General features: G+C 33.5%; 2 protein-coding genes and 2 non-coding genes across 7 annotated transcripts in view; 3 read left to right on the forward strand and 1 right to left on the reverse strand.

Moving 5' to 3' along the window:
• The window catches only part of Ppig (peptidylprolyl isomerase G), a 61510-nt gene extending 53409 nt beyond the window's left edge, over nt 1-8101 (forward strand). For all 4 annotated transcript variants that reach the window (XM_026389518.2, XM_026389520.2, XM_026389519.2 and 1 more), the window contains 3 exons: nt 853-940; nt 3504-3640; nt 3824-8101. In XM_026389518.2, the coding sequence (XP_026245303.1) occupies nt 853-940; nt 3504-3640; nt 3824-4937 (1339 nt within the window). In that variant the 3' untranslated portion in view covers nt 4938-8101. The remainder of the gene's footprint in view (nt 1-852; nt 941-3503; nt 3641-3823) is intronic.
• A 3013-nt stretch (nt 8102-11114) lies between these two features.
• LOC113183317 (U6 spliceosomal RNA) lies at nt 11115-11226 on the forward strand. Its single transcript, XR_003300856.1, has one exon. It is a non-coding gene; the product is annotated as a U6 spliceosomal RNA (small nuclear RNA).
• Nucleotides 11227-12305: 1079 nt separating this feature from the next.
• The window catches only part of Cfap210 (cilia and flagella associated protein 210), a 39248-nt gene continuing 27747 nt past the window's right edge, over nt 12306-23806 (reverse strand). The window contains exon 9 of the mRNA XM_026389537.2: nt 12306-12650. Coding sequence (XP_026245322.1) covers nt 12306-12650 — 345 coding nt within the window. The remainder of the gene's footprint in view (nt 12651-23806) is intronic.
• Nucleotides 17178-17283, forward strand: LOC113183316 (U6 spliceosomal RNA). Its single transcript, XR_003300855.1, has one exon. It is a non-coding gene; the product is annotated as a U6 spliceosomal RNA (small nuclear RNA).

The following is a 23806-nucleotide window of genomic DNA, read 5'->3' on the forward strand; positions in this document are numbered from 1 at the left end:
TATGTAAATGTATTTTGTAGAATATCTTATATACCTTATTATAGAGAGTTTTCTATTTTTCAAAATACTTGAGTCAAGATTTAATTGGTGACTTTGTCCCAGGATAGAAATTCTTTTTTGTAAATATAGGAATATTAGCGAAATTCCTCCTTAAGTTCTGTAAATGGAAGATAGAAAGGGATATTTCTTAGGAAGTAAAGATTAAAGAGAAACTATATGAACTACCAAAGTTTACTTTAGTGAACTTTTCAAATATCATTTATGTGGATATTCACGAGGTAATTAAATGCATGTAATTTATTTGAATTCACTTTCTTTATAAACCATGATATGAACATTTACCTCATGTTGATCAGCTTGCCTCTGCTTAATTCACATTACTTACATTTACATTTGTTTATACTTCTATTACCAATGAACAGCTTCTTTTATGTGATAATAAGGTACTTTGGTATAAGATAGTTTTAAATTTTTTCTCCATCAGACTTCTGAGCTCTTTCTTGTTGATTTTCCTTAGTACTATCAAATCAGCTTCATTTTTGTAATGAACAATGTTTCTTCCCAGGGTTTGATTGGCATTTGGGGTAGGTAAATCTTTCATCTTCACATTACAAGCTTAGAATTTCTGACTCTTGGGTCCTAATGACCTGTAGCTCTCTCTAGTCATTAACATTTGAAAAAACGTTGTCATACTTTTTCAGATTTTTATTAAGACCTGATAACATTTTAGGTTAAGAAACACTGATTTCATGTAGAATTTTAAATGCATTAATTTAGATCAGTAAATCTACATTCTCCAGATTAATTTTTATAACGATAATGTGTTTTAATTTTCCCTTTGCTTCCTTCTAGTAATCTACCTAACTCCCAACCTGCTTCATACCAGAGACGTCTCTTAGTTACTAGGTCTGGCAGGAAAATTAAAGGAAGAGGACCAAGGGTAGGTGATTCTTCACCCAGAAATTGTAATAGTATTGTAATAGTATTGCATTTATCTCCCTGAAAGAATTGTAGAAGGTTAGGACAAAGCTCAGCGGTAGAGCACTTGCCTAGCATGTGCAAGGCTCTAGATGTAATTCCCAACACTGAAAAAAATTTTTAGAGTATTTTTTTAAATTATTTAAATTATTTTACTTATACAAATTACAAAAATTTATGGCAGATGCAGATATTGAATAATATATCTCCTTTTTATAATAACTTTTATGTGTTGGTACTTCTAAACTGAAAATCTACAATAATTGATTTATATATTTACATGTTATATAATGTTTTCAAGGTCTTGTGACCCTTACTACTTCCTGCCTACCATATCTCTACTCTTATATACCTCTTTGTCTTTACTAGGTGTTCCCTTTCAGAATTTAAATACCTTCTATGCTTTCAAAACTTTTTAGAAACATAGCTATACTTTGTATTTCATTTACTAGGGTGCTTCAAGCATTTCAGTTTTTCTTTTACTACTACCATTCTCCTGAAAATAGTACTTGCTATATTTCGGTTCCAAGTCACAAAATCAAGAGGATTTTTTCCAGTATGGTTCACACTCCTTGAAGTTCTAGCTCATTTCATACTGTACATGTTCCTTGGGCAGTCTCATTCCCGTGGCTGAAAACTCAATTAATGAACAGCTCAAACCTAGCATATAGAAGGTTGAGCATAAGCACTTTTTCTTCAGACCTGACTCTTTTCTAACCCTGTAGCCCAAGTGTTATTTTAATCTACCCTTTTATTCATTTTTATATATCTTATCCATCCCCAAATCCTGTTAGTTTTGCTTGCTTGATACTCTGAAATCCACCTGCTGCTCTCAAGCTTCACTTTCATCATGTTAATTCAGTTTATCATTGTCTGAATTATAAATGGCTTTGAAACAGGTATTTTGGTACTTCTCAAGTTTTTTTGTTTGTTTGGATACTGCTTCACACTGTTAAAAATTTTGAGGACCCAAATAGTTTTTGTTGGTGAGAGTTATATCTATCTGTATTTATTCTTTTGAAAGTTAAAACTGAAAAATAATTTCAATCACAAGCATATTTAAGCACACATTACAATTGCTATGAAGCAGTGACAACATGGCATGTAGTATCTGAATAACTCCCTGTTAGATAATGAAAGGACAGAAATTAGAAAGACAAATAGAATATTATTCTGAAAATAGTTTTGATTAAATAGATACCCTGTATCTTTCAATCCCTAGATCATATCTTGAGGATCACTGATCTAATTCTTTTTGTTAATAGCCAGAATAGTCAATTTTAAAAGAAAGAAAATCTGATCACATTACATCTACCATTGATCTTAGGATAAATCCAAAATTATTACTGTGGTTGATAAGACCCAGTATCATCTAGTCCTACTTTCCCTTGCAATTTTTAGCTTTAGTATATCTGACCTGTCTTCTCATCATTTCTGAAACATGCTGTTTCTTTGTGTCTCAGAACCTTTAGCATAGTATTTTTCGCTTCCTTCCTCCTTTTTTTTTCCCTTGCTAGAAGTAAAACCCAGGGCTTTATGGGTGCCAGATAAGTGCTCTACCACTCAGCTATACATCCCCAGCCCTCAGCTTGTATTTCTTGTACCTTACTTGTTTTTCTTCATCTATCCTTACTGCCTTTACTTTCTTTTCTTTTTAATTTTATTTATTTATTTTGTGGTGCTGGGGATTGAACTGAGGGCCTTGTGCATGCAAGGTGAGCACTCTACCAACTGAACTATATCCCCAAACCTTCTCTTTGCTTTCTTTTCCTCACCCTTCCCTATGTAACACATCATGAACCTTGTTTTGGTTTTTCACCTTTTATTATTTTAACTGATCAAATCTCTTTGGGTCAGATCTCTTTGTTACTTATTCTTTGAGCACCTTTTCTCCTTTTATACTCAATCTGGTCTAGTTGCATATGTTTGATATTATGACTATGTATCTATCCATGTGTTTTCCTCGCCCCTGTAGAATAAGTTTCAGGAGAACAAAATCAGATATGTTGGCTCACTGTTTTCTCAGTGCAAGATAGAGTAGTTAGCCATTCTAAGGCTGAGTAAATATTGGCTGAATAAATGAACATCTTTGTGTATACAACATTCACATTGAATCTTAGCATCTTGTAAGAGTTAATATTTCCTAGTATGCTCTAACACCACTTGGACAGACTCTTCCATGGGAAAATGTTTGGCTAGAGTTTCTGTAGTTAAAGTTTATTATTTGGAATTTATAATGTGACTACTTAAAGTTTCTCGGCCTTCTTGATTTCATACCTGAAAATTGGGGAATTTTAGTAATTTAATGGATGCTGGGAATTGAACCTAGGGCCTTATGCATGTGAAGCACAATACTCTCTACCACTGAACTTCACCCCCATTTCACTAAAATTTAGTAATTTTAGATAACATAGAAGTATCAGATATTTACTTGAATCTAGAAATGCTTTAGCTATTCTTACTTTGCTTTTACAGCATTTTATTGTTCTGCTGTTGATTTTTTTCCCCTTTTTTATTTTCCTAAGCGTTACCGAACTCCTTCCAGATCCAGATCAAGGGATCGGTTCAGACGTAGTGAGACTCCTCCACATTGGAGGCAAGAGATGCAAAGAGCTCAAAGAATGAGGGTATCAAGTGGTGAAAGATGGATCAAAGGGGATAAGTAAGATTTACCTTTTATTTCTAGGTTTTTGGTTTTGTTTTTGTTTTTACTATTGTACATCAAATTATTAATAGCTATTTCAAAGATTTCTGCATGTTTTAAGGAAAACACATTATCTTTTAGCTATAGCTATTTTGTTCTTTTCCTAACAATATTGTCAAAAGTTTTTTTTCCCCTTTTTAGGAGTGAGTTAAATGAAGTAAAAGAAAACCAAAGGAGTCCTGTTAGAGTAAAAGAGAGAAAAATAACTGATCACAGGCATGTGTCTGAGAGTCCAAACAGAAAAAATGAAAAGGAAAAGAAAGTTAAAGACCATAAATCTAACAGCAAAGAGAGAGACATCAGAAGAAATTCAGAAAAAGATGATAAATATAATAAAAACAAAGTGAAGAAAAGGGGCAAATCTAAAAGTAGGAGTAAGAGCCAAGAGAAATCTAAGAGTAAGGAAAGAGATCCAAAACATAACAGACATGAAGAAAAGAGGATGAGGTCAAGGAGTAAAGAAAGGGATCATGAAAATGTTAAAGAAAAAGAAAAGCAGTCTGATTCTAAAGGAAAAGATCAGGAAAGGAGTAGGAGCAAAGAAAAGTCTAAACAGTTAGAATCAAAAAGTAATGAGCATGATCATAGTAAAAGTAAAGAAAAGGATAGACGTGCCCAGTCCAGGAGCAGAGAACGTGATATAACTAAAGCTAAACACAGTTACAATAGTAGAACAAGGGAACGAAGCAGAAGTAGGGACAGGAGCAGAAGAGTGCGATCTCGAAGCCATGACAGAGATCGAAGCAGAAGCAAAGAGTACCATAGATACAGAGAGCAAGAGTATCGGAGAAGAGGAAGGTCACGAAGCCGAGAGAGAAGAGCTACACCAGGAAGATCCAGAAGTAAAGATAGGAGGAGGAGGAGAAGGGATTCACGGAGCTCAGAGAGAGAAGAAAGCCAAAACAGAAACAAAGACAAATACAGAAACCAAGAAAGTAAGAGTTCACACAGAAAAGAGAATTCTGAGGGTGAGAAAAGAATGTACTCTAAAAATCGTGATCATAATAGCTCAAATAATAATAGGGAAAAAAAATCTGAAAGAGATCAAAGTCCATTCTCAAAAATAAAACAAAGCAGTCAGGACAGTGAATTAAAGTCCTCCACGTTGAAAAATAAGGAGGATGAGAAGACCAGGTCCTCAGTGGAAAAAGAAAACCAAAAATCAAAGGGTCAAGAAAATGACCATGTACATGACAAAAATAAAAAATTTGATCATGAATCAAGTCCTGGAACAGATGAAGACAAAAGTGGATGAGTGAGTTGTGTAAACATTATTTCCTTTCTGTCTCAAAATTTAAGTTTTAGAGACTTGCTGATGAATCTCTTTTATGTTGTTTTCATTGTTTTTGAGTTATTTTATGTTTGCCCCCCACCCTTTTTTTTTTTTTTTTTAATGTGGACTTCATTGAGTTGATCTTTTGATAATCTGCAACCTGGATAATTTGTACTGCTAAAGTTTTAATAAACTTGAAATGAGAAAAACACTTTGGTGTAATACTGTGTGCTATGTTAAACTGTTTTATGTATGCATTTTTGTTTTAGCAGTCAGCCAGTGACAATTTGTTTAATCAGCCCTTTGGAAACAAGTATTTAACTGATGGTTGTAATACATTGTTCCAAAAGCTTGCATTTCTCATGATCAAAGTAACTTTAAAAGCCACTAGAAGAAATTTTGTATAGATTTTCTGATTGCATTTATAATAAAGACTTGCAGCAATTTCTTTTAATTACACAGAAGTGGGATCCTAGTAATTTGAGATTTGAAATCATAACTTTTTGTGCTTTAAAACAAATATTTATAGTTATTTATCTTGTCCTTCATACACTATTCTTTATAGTTCTAGCCATAACTTGTTTCTTATTAACACTTTTCTTGTCTAGTTTTGTTCTACTCAACTGTCTATAAAAATCATGAGTGTTGTTAGTTTTGTTTTTTTGATGTCCCGATTGAACTTGAGTTGCTGTTATACAGCAATTGATAGGAATGATATCTTGGAAGATGAGACTGTAATTCCCTATGTTGTGTTTTTTGGTCTGAAGAGTTGAAACTGTTGCTTTTTGAGAACATTATTTTATTTTTATTATTGCCTCTTTCTAAAATTATCACTAAAACATGCAGGTCCTTAAGCTATAAAGATTCTAAAAATTGTTAGTATTGATACATTAACTTCTAAGATTTCTCTTTTTTTGGCAACCAACCTACATGGCTTTGAGTGTTAACTCTGCATGACTTTTGTTTTTATAAACTTAACTAACTTCTCTAACTCTCATAGCTGAGTTTCAAATTGCAAGAAAATGCATTTTTTCTATATATGTACCATGATAGGCTGTGGCATGTTTATGACTCTGGTTTCTTTCTATTTGGGTGGCTTTATACTATTACTGTTAAAATTATTTTAACTTGGCATGTATAACATTGCCATGTAGTGTAGAACAGAAAGTCGCAAAATTTGATAGCTTACAGAATTAAACACTAAACAGGTCCAAAGTCCATTCAGTTTTGTGTGTTGTATTTTGCTATTTTTGTGATGTGTGGCCTTTTATTCTGTAATATCTCTTATTAATAAAACATTGAACATCCAGCAAACACAAAACCTGCCTCATTTGAAAAGAAATTTCAAAATTCCAATTAATAGTAGCCTCTAGAGAGTTTTGTACTTTAATATTTGTCAATATAGTGTCAACTCTTATCAAGGTAGCTTCTTGGTAAATCCAATGTTATTTGTACTAAATAAAGCAATGCTTAATATGATATTTCCCATAATTGATTAATACAGTAATGATACATTTGGCATTATAGCTGTTGCAGACTGAATAGTATAATGATTATAAGATTGTTTGGAATATTTTGGAACAAATATCCATAACGCATTCTTTCTACTTTTTTTCTGTGATGGTAAAAGTAGGATTTATTATAATCCAGGATGATTCCTTAGAGACTGACCACAAACCCTCATTAAATATAATTGAGTCTGAGTGCCCAAGCTGTATAATCTATATATTTTAAACAAATTGTTGTTTTGTCTTAAATTCAGTAAATTGCATTTTAAAATCTGTCATGAACTATTTGAGCTTCAAGAAAGATACTATTTAAGAAAGGATTTCTAATAAGTTATATATATATTTTTAAAGTCCATCTAAGTAAAAATACTTCTATTACCTGATTCTAGAGCTTTATCTAGTAAGAATTATAGACAAGAACTTTCCAAATCTTTGAGTTTCAAAAAGTAGCCATATGGGGAAAATTTGTCATTTCTATGAGCAGTATGTTTAGATTATCAAAAGAACAGTTCCATGGTAAACATTATTTATGGACCTTTTTAAAAAGCTTCGTTAGCTGTTTTTACAGAAAGATGTGAAGGAGTTGAGATTTAGAAAGGACAATCAACTAGATTTTATTTTCAGAATATAAAGAAGAGTTAGAAAATGAATAGGACTATCAGTTGAACCCAAGATCCATACTTGCATTTGAATAGCACAGGCTCAAGTGGTCCTGTCCTTTTGTTACATTTTAGTAGTTGCATTTTTAGTTTTTACTTTGGGCATTGTCTGTTTTCCAAAAATTCAACTGTTTTATTTTTTCCATCAAATTTATTTTAATTATCAGTTTACAATCCACTTCCAGCTACCTTTGACTTAATATACCTTTTAAAGACATTTTCGTTTGTTTTTATTGCTTGATTGGTGATAGCTGAGAAAAAAATTCCTGTATGTAGAATTTTCACAATCATTGTGTGAATTCTTTCTCTGGGTAAGCTATCTGCCACAGAAATTGAGACTACAAAGAGATTAACGTTAATGAAATTAACAATTGAGGAGCCATTGGGTTGATTTAAATTACTCTATAGTTTTTGAGTTCATAGAGCTATATAGTTTAAGTTACTAAATTGAAGCTTTTGGACATTGCAAAGAATTTATCTGATAAATCTCTTTGTATAAGTGTGATACTGATGCATGTTGACTTTGCTTGAATGGCCTTTGATTCTTGTGCCCAGTGGAATATGTGAAACTAAAAAGTTTTTGTGTGTGTGTGTGTGTTTTTTTAATGTTACGTTGCAGACAGGCACACATTGGGCTTCTGTTATTTTGCATAATTGTATTAACTGATAATTCTAATTTATTTTCTAGTTAGTATTTGGAGCAAGTTAGTAGATTTTTTAGTAGGTTGTACTTTGCTCCAGGTGGTAATAGTTTTCATCATACTGAACTTATTTCTATAATAAGTTTGTTGGGTTTGTCTTCACCAGAAGGTACTTTAAATATATACTGTATAACTGACTGGTATAAAGAAACAAAATGGGTATTTTTTTTTTTAGTCTTTTTTTTTGTTATTTTTACTGTAATTATTCCATTTAGAATTCATCATACATTTACAGTTATAAGTAACTTCTCCACAGTTTGTAGGTTGATACATTTTTATTGTGAAAGATGTGTTTTGTTCCAAATACTTGTTTATAATATAACAGCCCCATGAAGTGCAGCATAGATTAGCACACCTGCCCATAGTAGGCTTCCTGACTTCCTCTTAAGTGATACAAACTCTCTGGCCTGTTGTGTAATAAAGAGGTAAATATTAAAGGAAAAGAAAAACAACACTTTAAAAAAAAATTCCATGAACAAGGTTGGAGAAGGGAGTTGTTGAGGGTTTTTTGGTTTTGTTTTTGGTTTTTCCAGTGGGGGAGGGTAGGATGGGGTTGATTTGTGTCCCTTGCCTCTTCCACTTTTCAGAAAAAATTCCATGTTACGAAAAGCACATGCTGTATATTTTCTTCCCTTTTTGTGTGTGTTTATAGTATTTTGAAAGATTAATAAATGAATTGGCTATTTCTATGTGAGGATGTTCAAAGTTGTGGCTGCTCTTTGTGGAAGGGAAAACAATGAAGTTAATGCACTTCTTTTCCTAGCTCAGAAGTCACTGTGATGTATATTTTTTTAATGAAATTCAGAAATAAAACTGTTGTCTTCTCAATTGTAAAATTAGTTTCAAAATGCTGCTTCTCTTATCATTATTAGTCTAGTAACTGTTGGACTGTTTTCTGCAAATTGCATTTTACAAAATTTAAACTTCAAAACTGTATTAACTTTTATATAGTTAAACATTGTATTAAATAAACTATACTGTAATAAACAGTTTGTTGTTGATTTTTTTGTTATTGTGTTAGTAATTAACCTTTATAAAAAAAATTAAATAATGAAAATCAACTAAAATATACTTTAAGAAAACTTAAGTGAGATTTAATAGTACTAATCTTTAAGAATTTAGCTAGCAATGATAGTTTCTACGTTTAGGATAAAGTTCTAGTTAATATTAATGTTTAATCATAATATTGCTGTCTTCACATAGGATTTACCCATGCAACAGAATACTATGTCAGTTAGAAAACTAATGAGGGTCTTTATGCATTCCTATGCTGTGATCTTTAGTCTATTAAATGGGGGTGGTATTTTGTGTAAGAGTAAAATGTGTGTATGTGTGTATGTATATATATATTTTTAATATAGTTTTAGTTGCAGTTGGACACAATACTTTTATTTATTTTTATTTGGTGCTGAGGATCGAACCCAGTGCCTTGCACTTGCTAGGTTAGCACTCTACCGCTATATATATTATATTATATATAATCCAGCAAAACTAACCAATGGAAATGAACAAAGGTGGTCATTTGACATTTCTACCATGTAACATACAAATGGCCAGCAAGAATATGGAAAGAGGCTGGGTGTGGTGGTGCACACCTATAATCCCAGCAACTCTGGAGGTTGAGGCAGGAGGATCTGAAGTTGGAGCCAATGGCAGCAAAAAAAAAAAAAAAAAAGGCTCGGGATGGGACTCAGTGATTCAGTACCCCTGTGTTCAATCCCTGGTACCAAAATATAAATATATGGGATTGTAACTCAGTTGTAGAGCTCATGTACAAGACTCTGGGTCAGTCTTCAGTTGCAGCAACAACAAAAATGCTCAACATAACTATTAAAGAAATAAAAGTTAAAATCATAGAATACCTCAATTAGGATGGGTACTATAAAAAATAAGTGTTGCTGATAACATGTACCCTGGTGCAGTGTTGGGAATGTAAAATGGTGCAGCTGCTGTAGAAAACAGGAAAGTTTGGGCTGGGGTTGTGGCTCAGTGGTAGAGCACTTGCCTAGCATGTGTGAGGCACTGGATTTGATCCTCAGTACCACATAAAAATAAATTTAAAAAGGCATTGTGCCCATTTACAACTAAAAATATTTAAAAAGAAAACAGAAAAGTTCCGGGCTGGGGATACAGCTCAGTTGGTAGAGTGCTTGCCTTGCATACACAATTAAGGCCATGGGTTCAATCCACAGTACCACACACAAACAACAACAAAAAAAAGTTCAAGAATTTTTAAATGGAATCGTGATTCAACAATTCCACTTCTGGGTATAAATCCAAAATAATGGGGAAAAAATGGAAAGCATCTCAAAAAGAGTTATTTGCATGTGTTCATAACAGCATTACTCACAATAGCCAAGAGGTGAAGGAATCAAAGTGTCCACTTATGAAGAACTAAATAAACCATTTTTGGTGTATGTATACAAATGTATTGTGTATATTTACATGCACACGCCATGGATATTCAGTTGTTTTTTTTTAACAGATTTTTTTTTTAAGTTTTCAATGGACACAACATCTTTATTTTTATGTGGTGCTGAGGATGGAACCCAGTGTTCTGTGCATGCCAGGCGAGCGTGCTACTGCTTGAGCCACATCCCCAGCCCAGATATTCAGTTTTTCAAAAAGTAAGTTGGGTCTGGGGTTGTGGCTCAGTGGCAGAGCACTTGCTTCACATGTGTGAGACACTGGGTTCGATTCTCAGCACCGCATATAAATAAATGAATAAGATGAAGGTCCATCAATATCAAAAAAAAAATTTTAAAGTAAGCTGGCACAGTTGTATATAGTTTAAAATTAGGCTGGGGTTGTGGCTCAGTGGTAGAGTGCTCACCTAGCATGTGTGAGGCACTGGGTTTGATCCTCAGCACCACGTAAAAAAATAAGTATTATGTCCAACTACAACTAAAAAAATAATTTAAAAATATATGTTGATACATCTTACAACATGGAAATAGTCTTAAAAAAAAAAAAGACATCCACTGATTACACTTACATGAGGTGTCCAGAGTGACAAATTTAATAAAAGAATGGTAGCTTCCAGAAGTTGAAGGAAGTGGGAAATGGGAAGTAGTTGCTTAGTGGATATAGAGTTTCAACTGTAAGATGACAAGGTTCTAGAAATTATATGATGTGACTATCTCGTATACTTAGAAATGGTTAAGATGGTAGCATATTCTGTGGGGTTTTTTTAAAGAGCAAGGGAATGCAACTCAAAAATCCTCTGACCCTCCATATCAAGGTGTGACAAAGTGGTGTAGAATTACTTTAAGTGACTTCGAAATGTATTTTGTACTCACTTCGGCAGCACATATACTTTAAAAAATTGGAACAATACGGAAAAGGTTAGCAATGGCCCTTGCACAAGGATGACATGCAAATTCATGAATTGTTCCATATTTTTGAAAAATGTAGTATGTTGAGCTGGGGTTGAGGCTCAGCGATAAGAGCTCTTGCCTATCATGTGTGAGGCACTGGGTTCAATCCTCAGCACCACATAAAATAAACAAAGGTACCCAACTATGACTATTTTTTCAAAAAATGTATTTTGCACATCTATCTACAAAATAAACCATAGACTATTACACTCAATAATCAATGTTACTAATAACAGTGTTATTTGATCCTGATACTTAAGGACAGAGCAAATAAGTATACGTTTCTAAATGTATTTTGCACATCTATCTACAAAATAAACCATAGACTACTACACTCAATAATCAATGTTACTAATAACAGTGTTATTTGATCCTGATACTTAAGGACAGAGCAAATAAGTATAAGTTTCTATCGAAAAGAAATACATCCTGTGAAATGTTACACAGCCATAAAAAGGAATGAAGTATGGATATGTGTTGCAACATGGATGAACCCTGGAAATACATGAAATAAGCCACCCAAACGCAAAGCATGTTTTTTTTTTAATTTTTTTTTAATATAGTTTTCTGCGGACACAACATTTTTGTATGTGGTGCTGAGGATTGAACCCAGGCCGCACGCATGCCAGGCAAGCGCACTACAGCTTGAGCCACATCCCCAAAAAGTATGTTTTAATTTAGATGAAATATGTAGAACAGACAAATGCACAGAGACAAAGCAGAAGCTGTGGGAGGGGGTATGGGGAATAACTGCTTAATGGGTGCAGAGTTTCCATTTGGAGCAATGAATAGTCAGGTTGCACAATATTGCGAATATACTTAATGCTATTGAATACACATTTTAAATAAATTTTGTGTATTTAATAATTAAAAAAGGAATTGCAATCAGTTACCTTTAGGGTTATATATACTCAAAGGAAATGTTGTGCCAGGTTCAGTCCCCAATACCAAACAAGAAAAGAAAAAAAATTTGTGAAGAATCAAATCAGGTATAATTGTACTGAGATGAACGACAGATTTATTAAATAATAAGAATATAGTCCATTTACATTTGTAGCTCATTTGCTATCACTTCAGTCTTCTCAATCTTAAAAATAAATTTTTTCTACCATGTAAAACCTAATCTTCCCTTAGACTTCTGAAAATTATTATATTTTGATCCCTGAGAATTATAAAAAGGAAGCTGGACTCCAGTAATATCATTTGCCTGATAGCTTGGTCTTAATCCACCTCTCCCCATAAAAGCTGGTCCGTGGCCACCTCCAGGTCCTTCCTGTGCAGCTTTTACAAGAGGATAAATAAATTTATTTGTTGGTTCAGATTCATGTTTAATTACTTCTCTGGCATAATCCTGAAATTCTTTCTCCTTGGCAGCTGCAAGAGTTTCAGTAAGTCTGCAATATTCTAATTCGTTTTGTTTTGCTTCTTTTGCATTAAACTTTTTTTGGGCCTATGTGGGAAAGAAAGGAAATACAATTTAGTATTGGCTAAAAACATGAACTTTCTAAATATATGTAGCATTTGTAGTTATAATTTTCTAATTTGACAATATGCTATTCTTACAGAAGCTCCCACTCCCAGCTTTCTCAGAACAGTATGTTCAAAGTCTGCCTCTATAGAACCTAATCATAGGGGCTGGGGTTGTGGATCAGTGGTAGTACATTTGCCTAACACATTTGAGGCACTGGGTTTGATCCGCAGCACTACATAAAAATAAATCAAGGTATTAAATAAAAACTTTTTTTAAAAAACTTAATCTTACTTGTCTCATATAATACATCTTCAAACAAACAATAAAATAGTTTTTAAAAATCATGAAGTTTTAGGTCAAAAAATAACTGAAAAAGAAAGGGGAAGGAAGAGAAATGGAATATATCAAGAAATCAAGTGAGTTATAACTTTTCTACTTGTAAAAATCCAGGCAGGCCCAGTTGATTTTGCTGGTTAGAGCATTTAAGAACTGACACCAATGTGGCTCAAGCAGTAGCGCGCTCGCCTGGCATGCGTGCAGCCCGGGTTTGATCCTCAGGACCACATACAAAACAAAGATGTGTCTGCCGAAAAATAAAAAATAAATATTCAAATTCTCCGTCCCTCCCTCCCCCCCCTCTCTGTCTCTCAAAAAAAAAAAAAACAACAAAAAAAAAAACAAAAAAAAAAAAACAGAAAATACAAAGGAAGAAACATTTGCCAATTGAATTAGGTCAGTATTGCTCTATGAAAGCTAGACAGACAGCATAATAGAACTACAGAACATTGTCTTCATGAACAAAGGTGCAAAAATCCCTAACAAAAAATTAGCAACTGAATCTAGTCATATATTTAAATATATATGTATATTTTAAATCCACAATGACCAAGTAGGGTTACTCCAAAGAATACAAATGCTTTCAATATTTAAAATAAAATGAAATGAGCCAGCATGGTGGCGTACACCTGTACTCCCAGCTACTTTGAAGTCTGAGGCAAGAGGATCACTTGAGCCCAGAAGGTCGAAGCTAGACTGGCAATATGGTGAGACTCCATCTCAAAAAAGTAAAGAAAAGAAATATACCATAGAATAAAAGAACACATGATCACTTCAATATATGCAGAATTGACAAAATTCAACACTCATGTGCTAAAAACTAAGCAAATTAGAAATAGAGGAAACCTACTCAAAGTGATAAAGGGTATTTATTAAAAATCTCTGGAGGGGCTGGGGCTGTGGCTCAGCGGTAGAGTGCTCGCCTAGCACGTGCAAGGAGCTGGGTTCAATCCTCAGCACCACATTAAATAAATAAGAAAATAAAGGTATTGTGTTCAACTAAAAAATTATAGGAAACATGTTTTAATGGTGAAAAACTGAATATCTTACTCCGAAGATTAGGAGCAAGACAAAGATATCACTTTTTGCTCTTTTATTCAATATGGTGCTGGTTCTAGAAAGTGGAGTAAATCAAGCAAAAGAACTAATATACACATATTTGGAGGCGAAAAATTAAAGCCATCTATTCACAGACAACATGATCACAAATGTAAAAGTTGTAAAGAATTACCAAAGAGCTAATAGGACTCATAACTGAATTTGGCAGGGCTTCAGGTACAAGTTAATATACTAAAAATCTACTGTACTTATACATATTATAAATAAATAGAACAAATATGGAAATAAACAATTTCACAAGGACATTTTTAAAAACAAAAATAAATTTAGCAATATATATAAATGACCTATTAACCCAATACTGAAAAGGAATATTAAAAGAGAAGTAAATGCATAATATTCATGAATTTGAAGTCTTGATGATATTATCATCCCCAAATATTTTTCATAATTCTCCCCAAATTACTCTATTTATTGAAATCTCCAAAACTCCTGCAGACCTTTTATTGTAAAACTCAATGAGCTGATTATAAAATATATAATTCCAAGAATTCAAGATAGCCAAAACAATTTTAAAACAACAAAGTCAAAAAAGAACTTACACTGCTGATTTCAAAGACTTTGTATAAAGTTATAGCAGTCAAGTAGTATGATATGAGGGCGGGGGCTGGGGCTCAATGGTGAACTTGCCTAGCATGTATGACGCAGTAGGTTCCATCCTTAACACCACATAAAAATAAACAAAATAAAGGCATTCTGTTCATCTACAACTAAAAAAAATTTAAAAAAAATTAAAAAGTATGGTATTATTACAAGAAAAAAACAAAGGGCTGGAACATTGCTCAGGTAAAGAGTATACTTAGCATGAATGAAGCCCTCGGTTTAATGGCTCAATTCCCAGTCACACACACACACAGAGACATATATATGCATACACACACACACATATACATACAGATATACACATATAGACAGATATCTAAATACAGATTAATATGAAGGAATTGAGAGTCCGGAAATAGATCCACTCTTAGGTGATAAATTGATTTTCAACAAAAGTTCCAGAGTAATTAATTAGAGAAACCATAGTTCATTATCAAACTGTTCTGAAATAACTAGATACCTGTATGGAAAAAAAAATAGTTTTGATCTTTTACATCATATACAAAATTAATTGAAAACATATCATACACCTAAGCTATAAAAGCAAAAGTATTTCTAGAAGAAAACAGGACAAAATCTTTATGATCTAGTTTAAGTTTAAGTCTACAATGACACAAAAAGCATAAATCACAAAGTAAAAACCAAAAAACCGGGCTTTATCAAAATCAAAACATTTGTTCATCAGAAGATACCATTAAGAAAATGAAAAAGCAGGCTGGAGTTGTGTTTCAGAGGTAGAGAGTTCCCCTAGCTAGTTCCCTAGCATGTGTGAGGCACTGGGTTCAATCCTTAGCACCACATAAAAATAAAAAATAAAGATAAAAAAATGAAAAAACAAATCACAGATTAGGAGAAAACACCTGCAAACACAAAACTGACAAAAAACCTCTATACTTAAAGAACTTTTGAAATTCAACAGTAGTCTAGAAACAAACCCTCACATATGTGAACTAATGATTTTCAATGAGCATGCCAAGACTCATTGGAGGAGAGTCATTGGAGTCTTCAACAATAGTGTTGGGAAATCTGAATATTCTGCAAAAGAATGAAGCTAAACATATAAAAAGCCACATACAAAAATTATCTCAAAAGAGATCAAAGACCTAAACTTAAGAGTAAAAACTATGAAACTTGTAGAACAAAACAGGAAAAGCTTCAAGACATTGACTCAGGAACTTCGTCTTGGATATGACATCAAAAGCATAGAATGAAACAACAAAAGAAAAAAAAAACACAAAATGGTCGTAAAGAAAATGAAAAATCTTTTTCTGGGCTGGGGTTGTGGCTTAGCAGTAGAGTGTTCACCTAGCATGTGCAAGGCCCTGGGTTCGATCCTTAGCACCACATAAAAGTAATAAATATTGTGTCCAACTACAACTAAAAAATAAATTTAAAAAAAAGAAGATACTATTGACAGAGTGAGAAGATAATCCATGGAATGGGAGAAAACATTTACTTGTCCTACCTGACAGGAAATTAATATTCAGAATATAAAAGAACTCCTAAAACCCAACAACAAAAAGCAAACAACCCAATTTTTAAAAATTGATAAGGAAGGGAGCAAACATTTCTCCCAAGAAAATACACAAAAGACCAATTAGTACCTACATCACTATTTAAAACCAAAATGAGGTCCTTTTTTAAACCTACTTTGATGGCTATTACAAAAAAAGAAATAAAAAGATGTACTGTTTGAAGAAATTGAACACATGTATTGCTAATCGAATGTAAAATAGTGCAGCCACTATGAAAATCAACCTGACAGTTCCCCAAATATAAAACACGGAATTAGCAAATGATCCAGTGACTTTACTCTGCCTATACAAGCAAAAGGAAAGCAGGGACAGTGGCTGGTGGTGAGGGAAAAGGCTCAGGCAGAAGGATCCCAAACTCAAGGCCAGCCTGAGCAATTTAGCAAGACCCTGTCTGAAATTAAAAACAAACAAACAAACAACAACAAAAAAAAACAGCTAGGGATATAGCTCTACTGTAGAGTGCTTGTTCAGCATACACAAGGCCCTGGGTTTTATCACCAACACTGCAAAATTTTAAAAAGAACTGAAAGAAGGAACTCAAATAGATATTTTATTCATATACCAGTGTTAACAGAAGCATTATTCATAATAGCCAAAATAACCCAAAGGTCCATCCATAAACAAAATGTAGTATAAACATATAATGGAATATTACTCAGCTATGAAAAGGAATGAATCTGATATACATGCCACATGTATGACCCCACATGGATGAAGCCTGAAGACATTATGCTAAGTGAAATAAGTCAGACAAAAAAGGATAAATATTGTATGATTCCACTTATATAAGGACCCTAGAACAATCAGATTAATAAAGCCAGAGATAATTAAGGCTAGAGGGAAGAAGGAATGGGTAGTTACTATTTAATAGGTACAAAGTTTTAATATAGGATAATTAAAAAGTTCTAGAGATGTGCTCACTTCAGCAGCACATATACTAAATTGGAATGATACAGAGAAGATTAGCATGTCCCCTGCACAAGGATGACTAGGAAATTCATGAAGCATTCCATATTTTTGAAAGTGAGGTATTCCTAACCTGCAGGGACACTACAAGATTATAGGGTAGAAATGACAATACCTCAGGTCCGCACTGCAAGAGAGGAAGTCACATAGACCACATGAAAAAACAAGGGAGAAAATGCCCCAAACAAACCAAGATACTATAACAATAGAATCCATGACAGCACAGTAGATGGAATGACAGAGGGGTTCAGAATGTACATAATTAAAATGATCTGAGAATTAAAGAGTGACCTAACTGAGCAAATACAGGCAAAAATTGATCACTCCAACAAAGAGATGAGATATCAAGCACAGGTAGCAAAAGATTGCTTCAGGAAAAAGATAGAGATTATGAAAAAAAAAAAACAGAAATTCTTGAAATGAAGGAAATAATAAGCCAAATAAAAAACTCAATAGAAAGCATTACCAACAGACTAGGTCTCTTGGAAGACAGAACCCTAGACAATGAAAACAAAGTATATGATCTGGAAAATAAAGTTGACCACACAATGAAGATGGTAAGAAACCATGAACAGAACATCCAAAGATAACGTCAGTGCTGGGGCTGCAGCTCAGTGGCAGAGTTCGCCTAGCATGTGTGAGGCACTGGGTTCAATCCTCAGCACCACATGTAAATAAAATAAAGGCATGCTGTCCATACACAAGTACAAAAAAAAATTAAAAGAAAAAAGATAACATTAAAAGACCAAGTCTAAGATTTATTGGGATAGAGGAAGGTACAGAATTTCGAACTAAAGGAATGCACAATCTCTTCAATGAGATAATATCAGAAAATTTCGCAAACAGGAAGAATGAATTGGAAAGTCAAATACTAAAAGCTTACAAGACACCAAATGTACAAAACTACAACAGATCTACACCAAGGCACATTATAATGAAAATGACTAGCATACAGAATAAGGACAGAATTGTAAAAGCTGTAAGAGAGAAGAATCAGGTTACATATATGGGGAGACTAATTGAGATCTCAGCAGATTTTTCAGCCTAGACCCTCAGGGCCTGGGGATCCTGGAATAATATATACGGAGCTTTGAAAGAAAATGGATGCCAACAAGAATCATATCCAGCAAAATTAAACTTCAGATTTGATGACAAAAACCTTCCCTGATAAACAAAAGTTTTAAAAATTTACAGCAAGAAAGACTGTATAACAGAACATTCTTGGCAAACTATTCCATGAGGAGGAAATGAAAAACAACAATGAAGATCTACAAATGGAGGAACTACACTAAAGCAAAGGCCAATCAAAGAGAAGCCAAGTCAAGTTAAGAACCAAAAATAACCAAAATGGCTGGGAATACAAACATATTTCAATAATAGCCCTGAATGTGGATGGCCTTAACTTATCAATTAAAGACAGACAGGATTTTTTAAAAAGACTCAACAATATGCTGCCTTCAAGAGACTCATCACACAGGAAAACATCTACAGACTGAAAATGAAAGGATGGGAAAAAAACTTATCACTCACATGGACCATGTAAACAAGCAGGGGTTTCCATCCTCGTATAGATAAAGTGGGCTTCAAACCAAAGTTATGAAAAGGGATAAAGAAGGACATTTCATACTACTCAAGGGAATCATACATCAACAAAACATAACAATTGTAAATATCTATGCCCCAAACAATAGGGTATCTATGTACACCAAACAAACCCTTTTCAACTTAAAGAATCAAATGGACCACAGCACAATAATACTGGCTGACTTTAACACACCTCTCTCACCACTGGATAGATCTTCCAAAAACTAAACGAAGAAACTATAGAACTCAATAAAACAATAAATAATTAAACTTAACAGACATATACAGAATATTCCATCCATCAACCAGCGAATACACTTTTTTCTCAGCAGCACATGGGTCCTTCTCCAAAATAGACTATATGTTATGCCACAAAGCAAGTCTTAGCAAATACCAAAAAAAAAAAAAAAAAAAAAAATAGAGATACTGAGCTGGGGATACAGCTCAGTTGGTAGAGTGTTTGCCTCGCATGCCCAAGGCCCTGGGTTCAATTCCCAGCATCACCAGAAAAAAAAAAAAAAAAAGGATACTACCCTGCATTCTATCTGATCATAACAGAATGAAATTAGATGTCAGGGATAAAATAAAAAATAGAAGCTACTCCAATACCTGGAGACTAAATAATATGTTACTAAATGATGCATGGATAACAGAAGACATTATGGAGAAGATTAAAAAAATTCTTAGAGACACATGAGGACTCCAATACAACACATCAAAATCTCTGCAATACTATGAAGGCAGTGCCAAGAGGAAAAGTTCATTGCATTTAAGCTCATTCATTAAAAGAAGAAAGTCAACAAATAAACAACCTGACATTATATCTCAAAGCCCTAGGAAAAGAAGAACAAACCAACACCAAAAGCAGAAGACAGGAAATAATTAAAATCAGGGCTGAAGGGTATGGAGTAATGGTTCAGTGGTAGAGCACTTGCCTAGCATGTGTGCTTATTTATAAACACCACTTATAAATAAATAAAATAAAGGTTCATTAACAACTAAAAATATTTTTTAAAAAAATCAGGGCTGAAATCAGTGACATTGAAACAAAAGAAACAATTTTAAAAATTGAAAAAACAAGCAGCTAGTTCTTTGAAAAAATAAATAAAATTGACAAACCCTTAGCCATCCTAACAAAAAGAAGGAGAGAGAAAACTCAAATTACTAAAATTCATGATGAAAAAGGAAATCATGACAGACACTATTGAAATACAGAAGACAATTAGAAACTATTCTGAAAATTTATACTCCAGTAAAATAGAAAACCTCAAAGACACTGACAAATTTCTAGAGACATATGATCTACCCAAACTGAACGAGGAGGACATACACAATTTAAAGAGATCAATTTCAAGCAAGGAAGTAGAAGACATCATCAAAAGCCTACTAAACAAGAAAAGCCTGGGACCAGTCAGATTCATAGTTGAGTTCTACAAAACCTACAATGAAGAATTAATACCAATACTCCTCAAATTATTCCATGAAATAGAAAATGAAGGAACCCTTCCAAACTCATTCTATGTGGCTACTATCATCCCAATACCAAAAACCAGACAGGGACACATCAAGTAAAGAAAATTTAAGACCAATATCCCTGATAAACATAGATGCAATAATTCTCAATAAAATTATGGCAAATTGCATATAAAAACATATTAAAAAATTGTGTACCATGATCAAGTGGGGATCCTTCCAGGGATGCAAGGTTGGTTCAACATATGGAAATCAATAAACATAATTAATTCATCATTATCAATAGGCTTAAAGATAAGAATCATGGGCTAGGGATGTAGATCAGTGGTAGAGCACTTGCCTAGCATGTGTGAGGCACTGGGTTCGATTCTCAGCACTGCATATAAATAAATAAAGTCCATTGACAACTAAGAAAATATTTTTTTAAAAGATAAGAATCATATGATTATATCAATAGATGCAAAGAAAGCATTTGACAAAATACAGCACCCTTTCATGTTCAAAACACTAGAAAAACTAGATAAAGTAGGAATACACCTCAACATTGTAAAAGCTATCTATGCTAAACCCTAGGCCAACACCATTCTAAATCGAGAAAAAATAGAAGCATTCCCACTAAAAACCAGAACAAGACAGGGATACCCTCTTTCACCACTTCTATTCAACAAAGTCCTTGAAACTCTAGTCAGAGCAATTAGACAGATAAATTAAATGGATACAAATAGGAAAAGAAGAATTCAAACTATCATTATTTGCTGATGATATGATTCTATACTTAGAGGTTCCAAAAAACTCCACCAGAAAACTTCTAGAATTAATTAATGGATTCAGCAAAGTATCAGGACATAAAATCAATACCCACAAATCAAATGCATTTCTATACATCAGTGATGAATCCTCTGAAAAATAAATTAGAAAAACTACCCCATTCACAATAGCCTAAAAAAAAAAAACTAAAATACTTGGTAATAAATTTAGCAAAAGAGGTGAAAGATCTCTACAATGAAAATTATAGAACACCAAAGAAAGAAATTCAAGAAGACCTTAGAAGATGGAAAGATCTCCCATGCTCCTGGATTGGCAAAATTAATATCATCAAAACGGCCATACTATCCAAAGCACTATACAGATTCAATACAATTCCAATTAATATCCCAATGTCATTCAATTTTTTTAATTAGTTACACATGACAGTACAATGATCTTGACAATTCATACATTTGAATCAAATGGGGTATAATTTCTCATTTTTCTAGATATAGAAAAAGCAATCATGAAATTCACTTGGAAAAATAAGAGACCCAGAATAGCCAAAGCAATACTTAGCAAGAAGAGTGAAGCAGGAGGCATTACAGTATCAGACCTTAAACTGTACTACAAAGCTATAGTAATAAAAATGGCATGGTATTGGCACCAAAATAGACATGTAACCAATGGTACAGAATAGAAGATGCAGAGACAAGCCCATATAAACAAAGTTATCTCATACTAGACAAAGGTGCCAAAAATATGCATTGGAGAAAAGATAGCCTCTTCAATAAATGGTGCTAGGAAAACTGGAAATCCATATGCAGCAAAATTAAGCTAAACCCCTATTTCTCACTATACAGAAAAATCAACTCAAAATGGATTATGAACCTAGGAATTAGACCAGAGACCTAATAGGAGAAAAAGTAGGCCCAAATCTTCAAGACTCCTAAAGTGCAAAAATTAAAATCAAGAATCAATAAATGGAATGGATTCATACTAAAAAGCTTCTTTTCAACAAAAGAAACAATCAGTGAGCTGAACAGAGCCTACATTTGGGGAGCAAATTTTTGCCACAAACACATCAGATAGCACACTAATATCCAGGATATATAAAGACTCAAAAAACTTAACACCAAAAAATCAAACAACCCAATCAATAAATGGGCTAAGGAGCTGAACAGACACTTCTCAGAAGACGAAATACATATGATCAACAAATATATGAAAAAATGTTCAACATCTCTTGTAATTAAAGAAATGCAAACCAAAACTACTCTAAGATTTCATCTCACTCCAGTCAGAATTGCAGTTATCAAAAATACAAACAATAATAAGTGTTGGCAAGGATGTAGGGGAAGAGGCAAACTCATACATTGCTGGTAGGACTGTAAATTGGTGTAGCCAATCTGGAAAGCAATATGGAGATCCCTTAGAAAACTTGGAATGGAACCACCTTTTGACCCAGCTATCCCACTATTTAGTCTATACCCAAAGGACTTAAAAGCAGCATACTACAGTAATACAGCCACATCAATGTTCATAGCAGCATAATTCACAGTAGCCAAACTGTAGAACCAACCTAGATGCCCTTCAATAGATGAATGGATAAAGAAACTGTGGTATATTTACACAATGGAGTATTACTCAGCAATAAAAGAGAGTAAAATTGTGGCATTTGCAGGAAAATGGATGGAGTCAGAGAATATCATGCTAAGTGAAGCCAATTCCCAAAAACCAAAGGCCAAATGTTTTCTCTGATAAGTGGATGCTAATCCATAATGGGGGCGGGTATGGGATGAGTGAAGGAACTTTAGATGGGGCAAAGGGGAGGGAAGGAAGGGGTTATGGGGGTAGGAAATATGGTGAAATGAAACAGACATCATTACCCTAGGTACATGTATGATTTCATGAATGGTGTGACCCTACTTTGGGTACAACCAGAAAAGTCAAAATGTGCTCCATTTATGTATAATGAACTGAAGAACATTCTCCTGTCATGTATAACTGAATAGAACAAATAAATAAATTATAAAAATAAAAATAAAGCACAGAAACTCAATTATTGCTAGAATTGACTTATTAAGTCAGTTGCTGTCACAACTAGAATATTCTTTAATTCCATGGCAATGTTGAATATTTTCAGTTTCTTGTACCATTAGAAATTATTATGCCTCATAAAATTAATAAATGTGAATCAAGTTTTGGCATGGTTTGAAAAAAAATAGCTCTAGAGATAGTAATGATGGTCAAAGTGAACGTACTTAATGCCCCTAAATTACACCCCTAAAAATGGTTAAAATGGTAAGTATTATGTTATGAATATTTGAACCCAATAAAAATTTTTAAACTCAACAATAAGGAACTATCTCAATTAAATAATTGAGAACAGGTTTGAGTATACATTACACAAAAGAAGTCACATGAATGGCTAAAAAGGATATGAAAAGATGCTCATTCTCTTCAGTCATTAGGGAAATGCAAAGTAAAACCATAAGTTAGCACGACATTAGGGCAATGAACAAAACACAGGGTGACAAAGGTAAGTTTGTAAAGCAGCTTGTGCTTCTATACATTGCTGGTAAGAAAGGAAAATGGTATTACCACTTTGGAAAGCAGGTTTTGGTCACAAATGATTTGATGCCAGATCCTCTATCTGTCTTTTAAAATCTCTATATCACCCCCTCACCTCAAAACTGAAACCCACGAGATCCCAATCAACATGGTCTCTGGAATAGTCAAGAAGGGAAAAAAGTAAACCAAAGATTAGCA

Source organism: Urocitellus parryii, chromosome 1 (genome assembly GCF_045843805.1).
Source record: "Urocitellus parryii isolate mUroPar1 chromosome 1, mUroPar1.hap1, whole genome shotgun sequence".
Classification (NCBI taxonomy): Eukaryota; Metazoa; Chordata; class Mammalia; order Rodentia; family Sciuridae; genus Urocitellus; species Urocitellus parryii.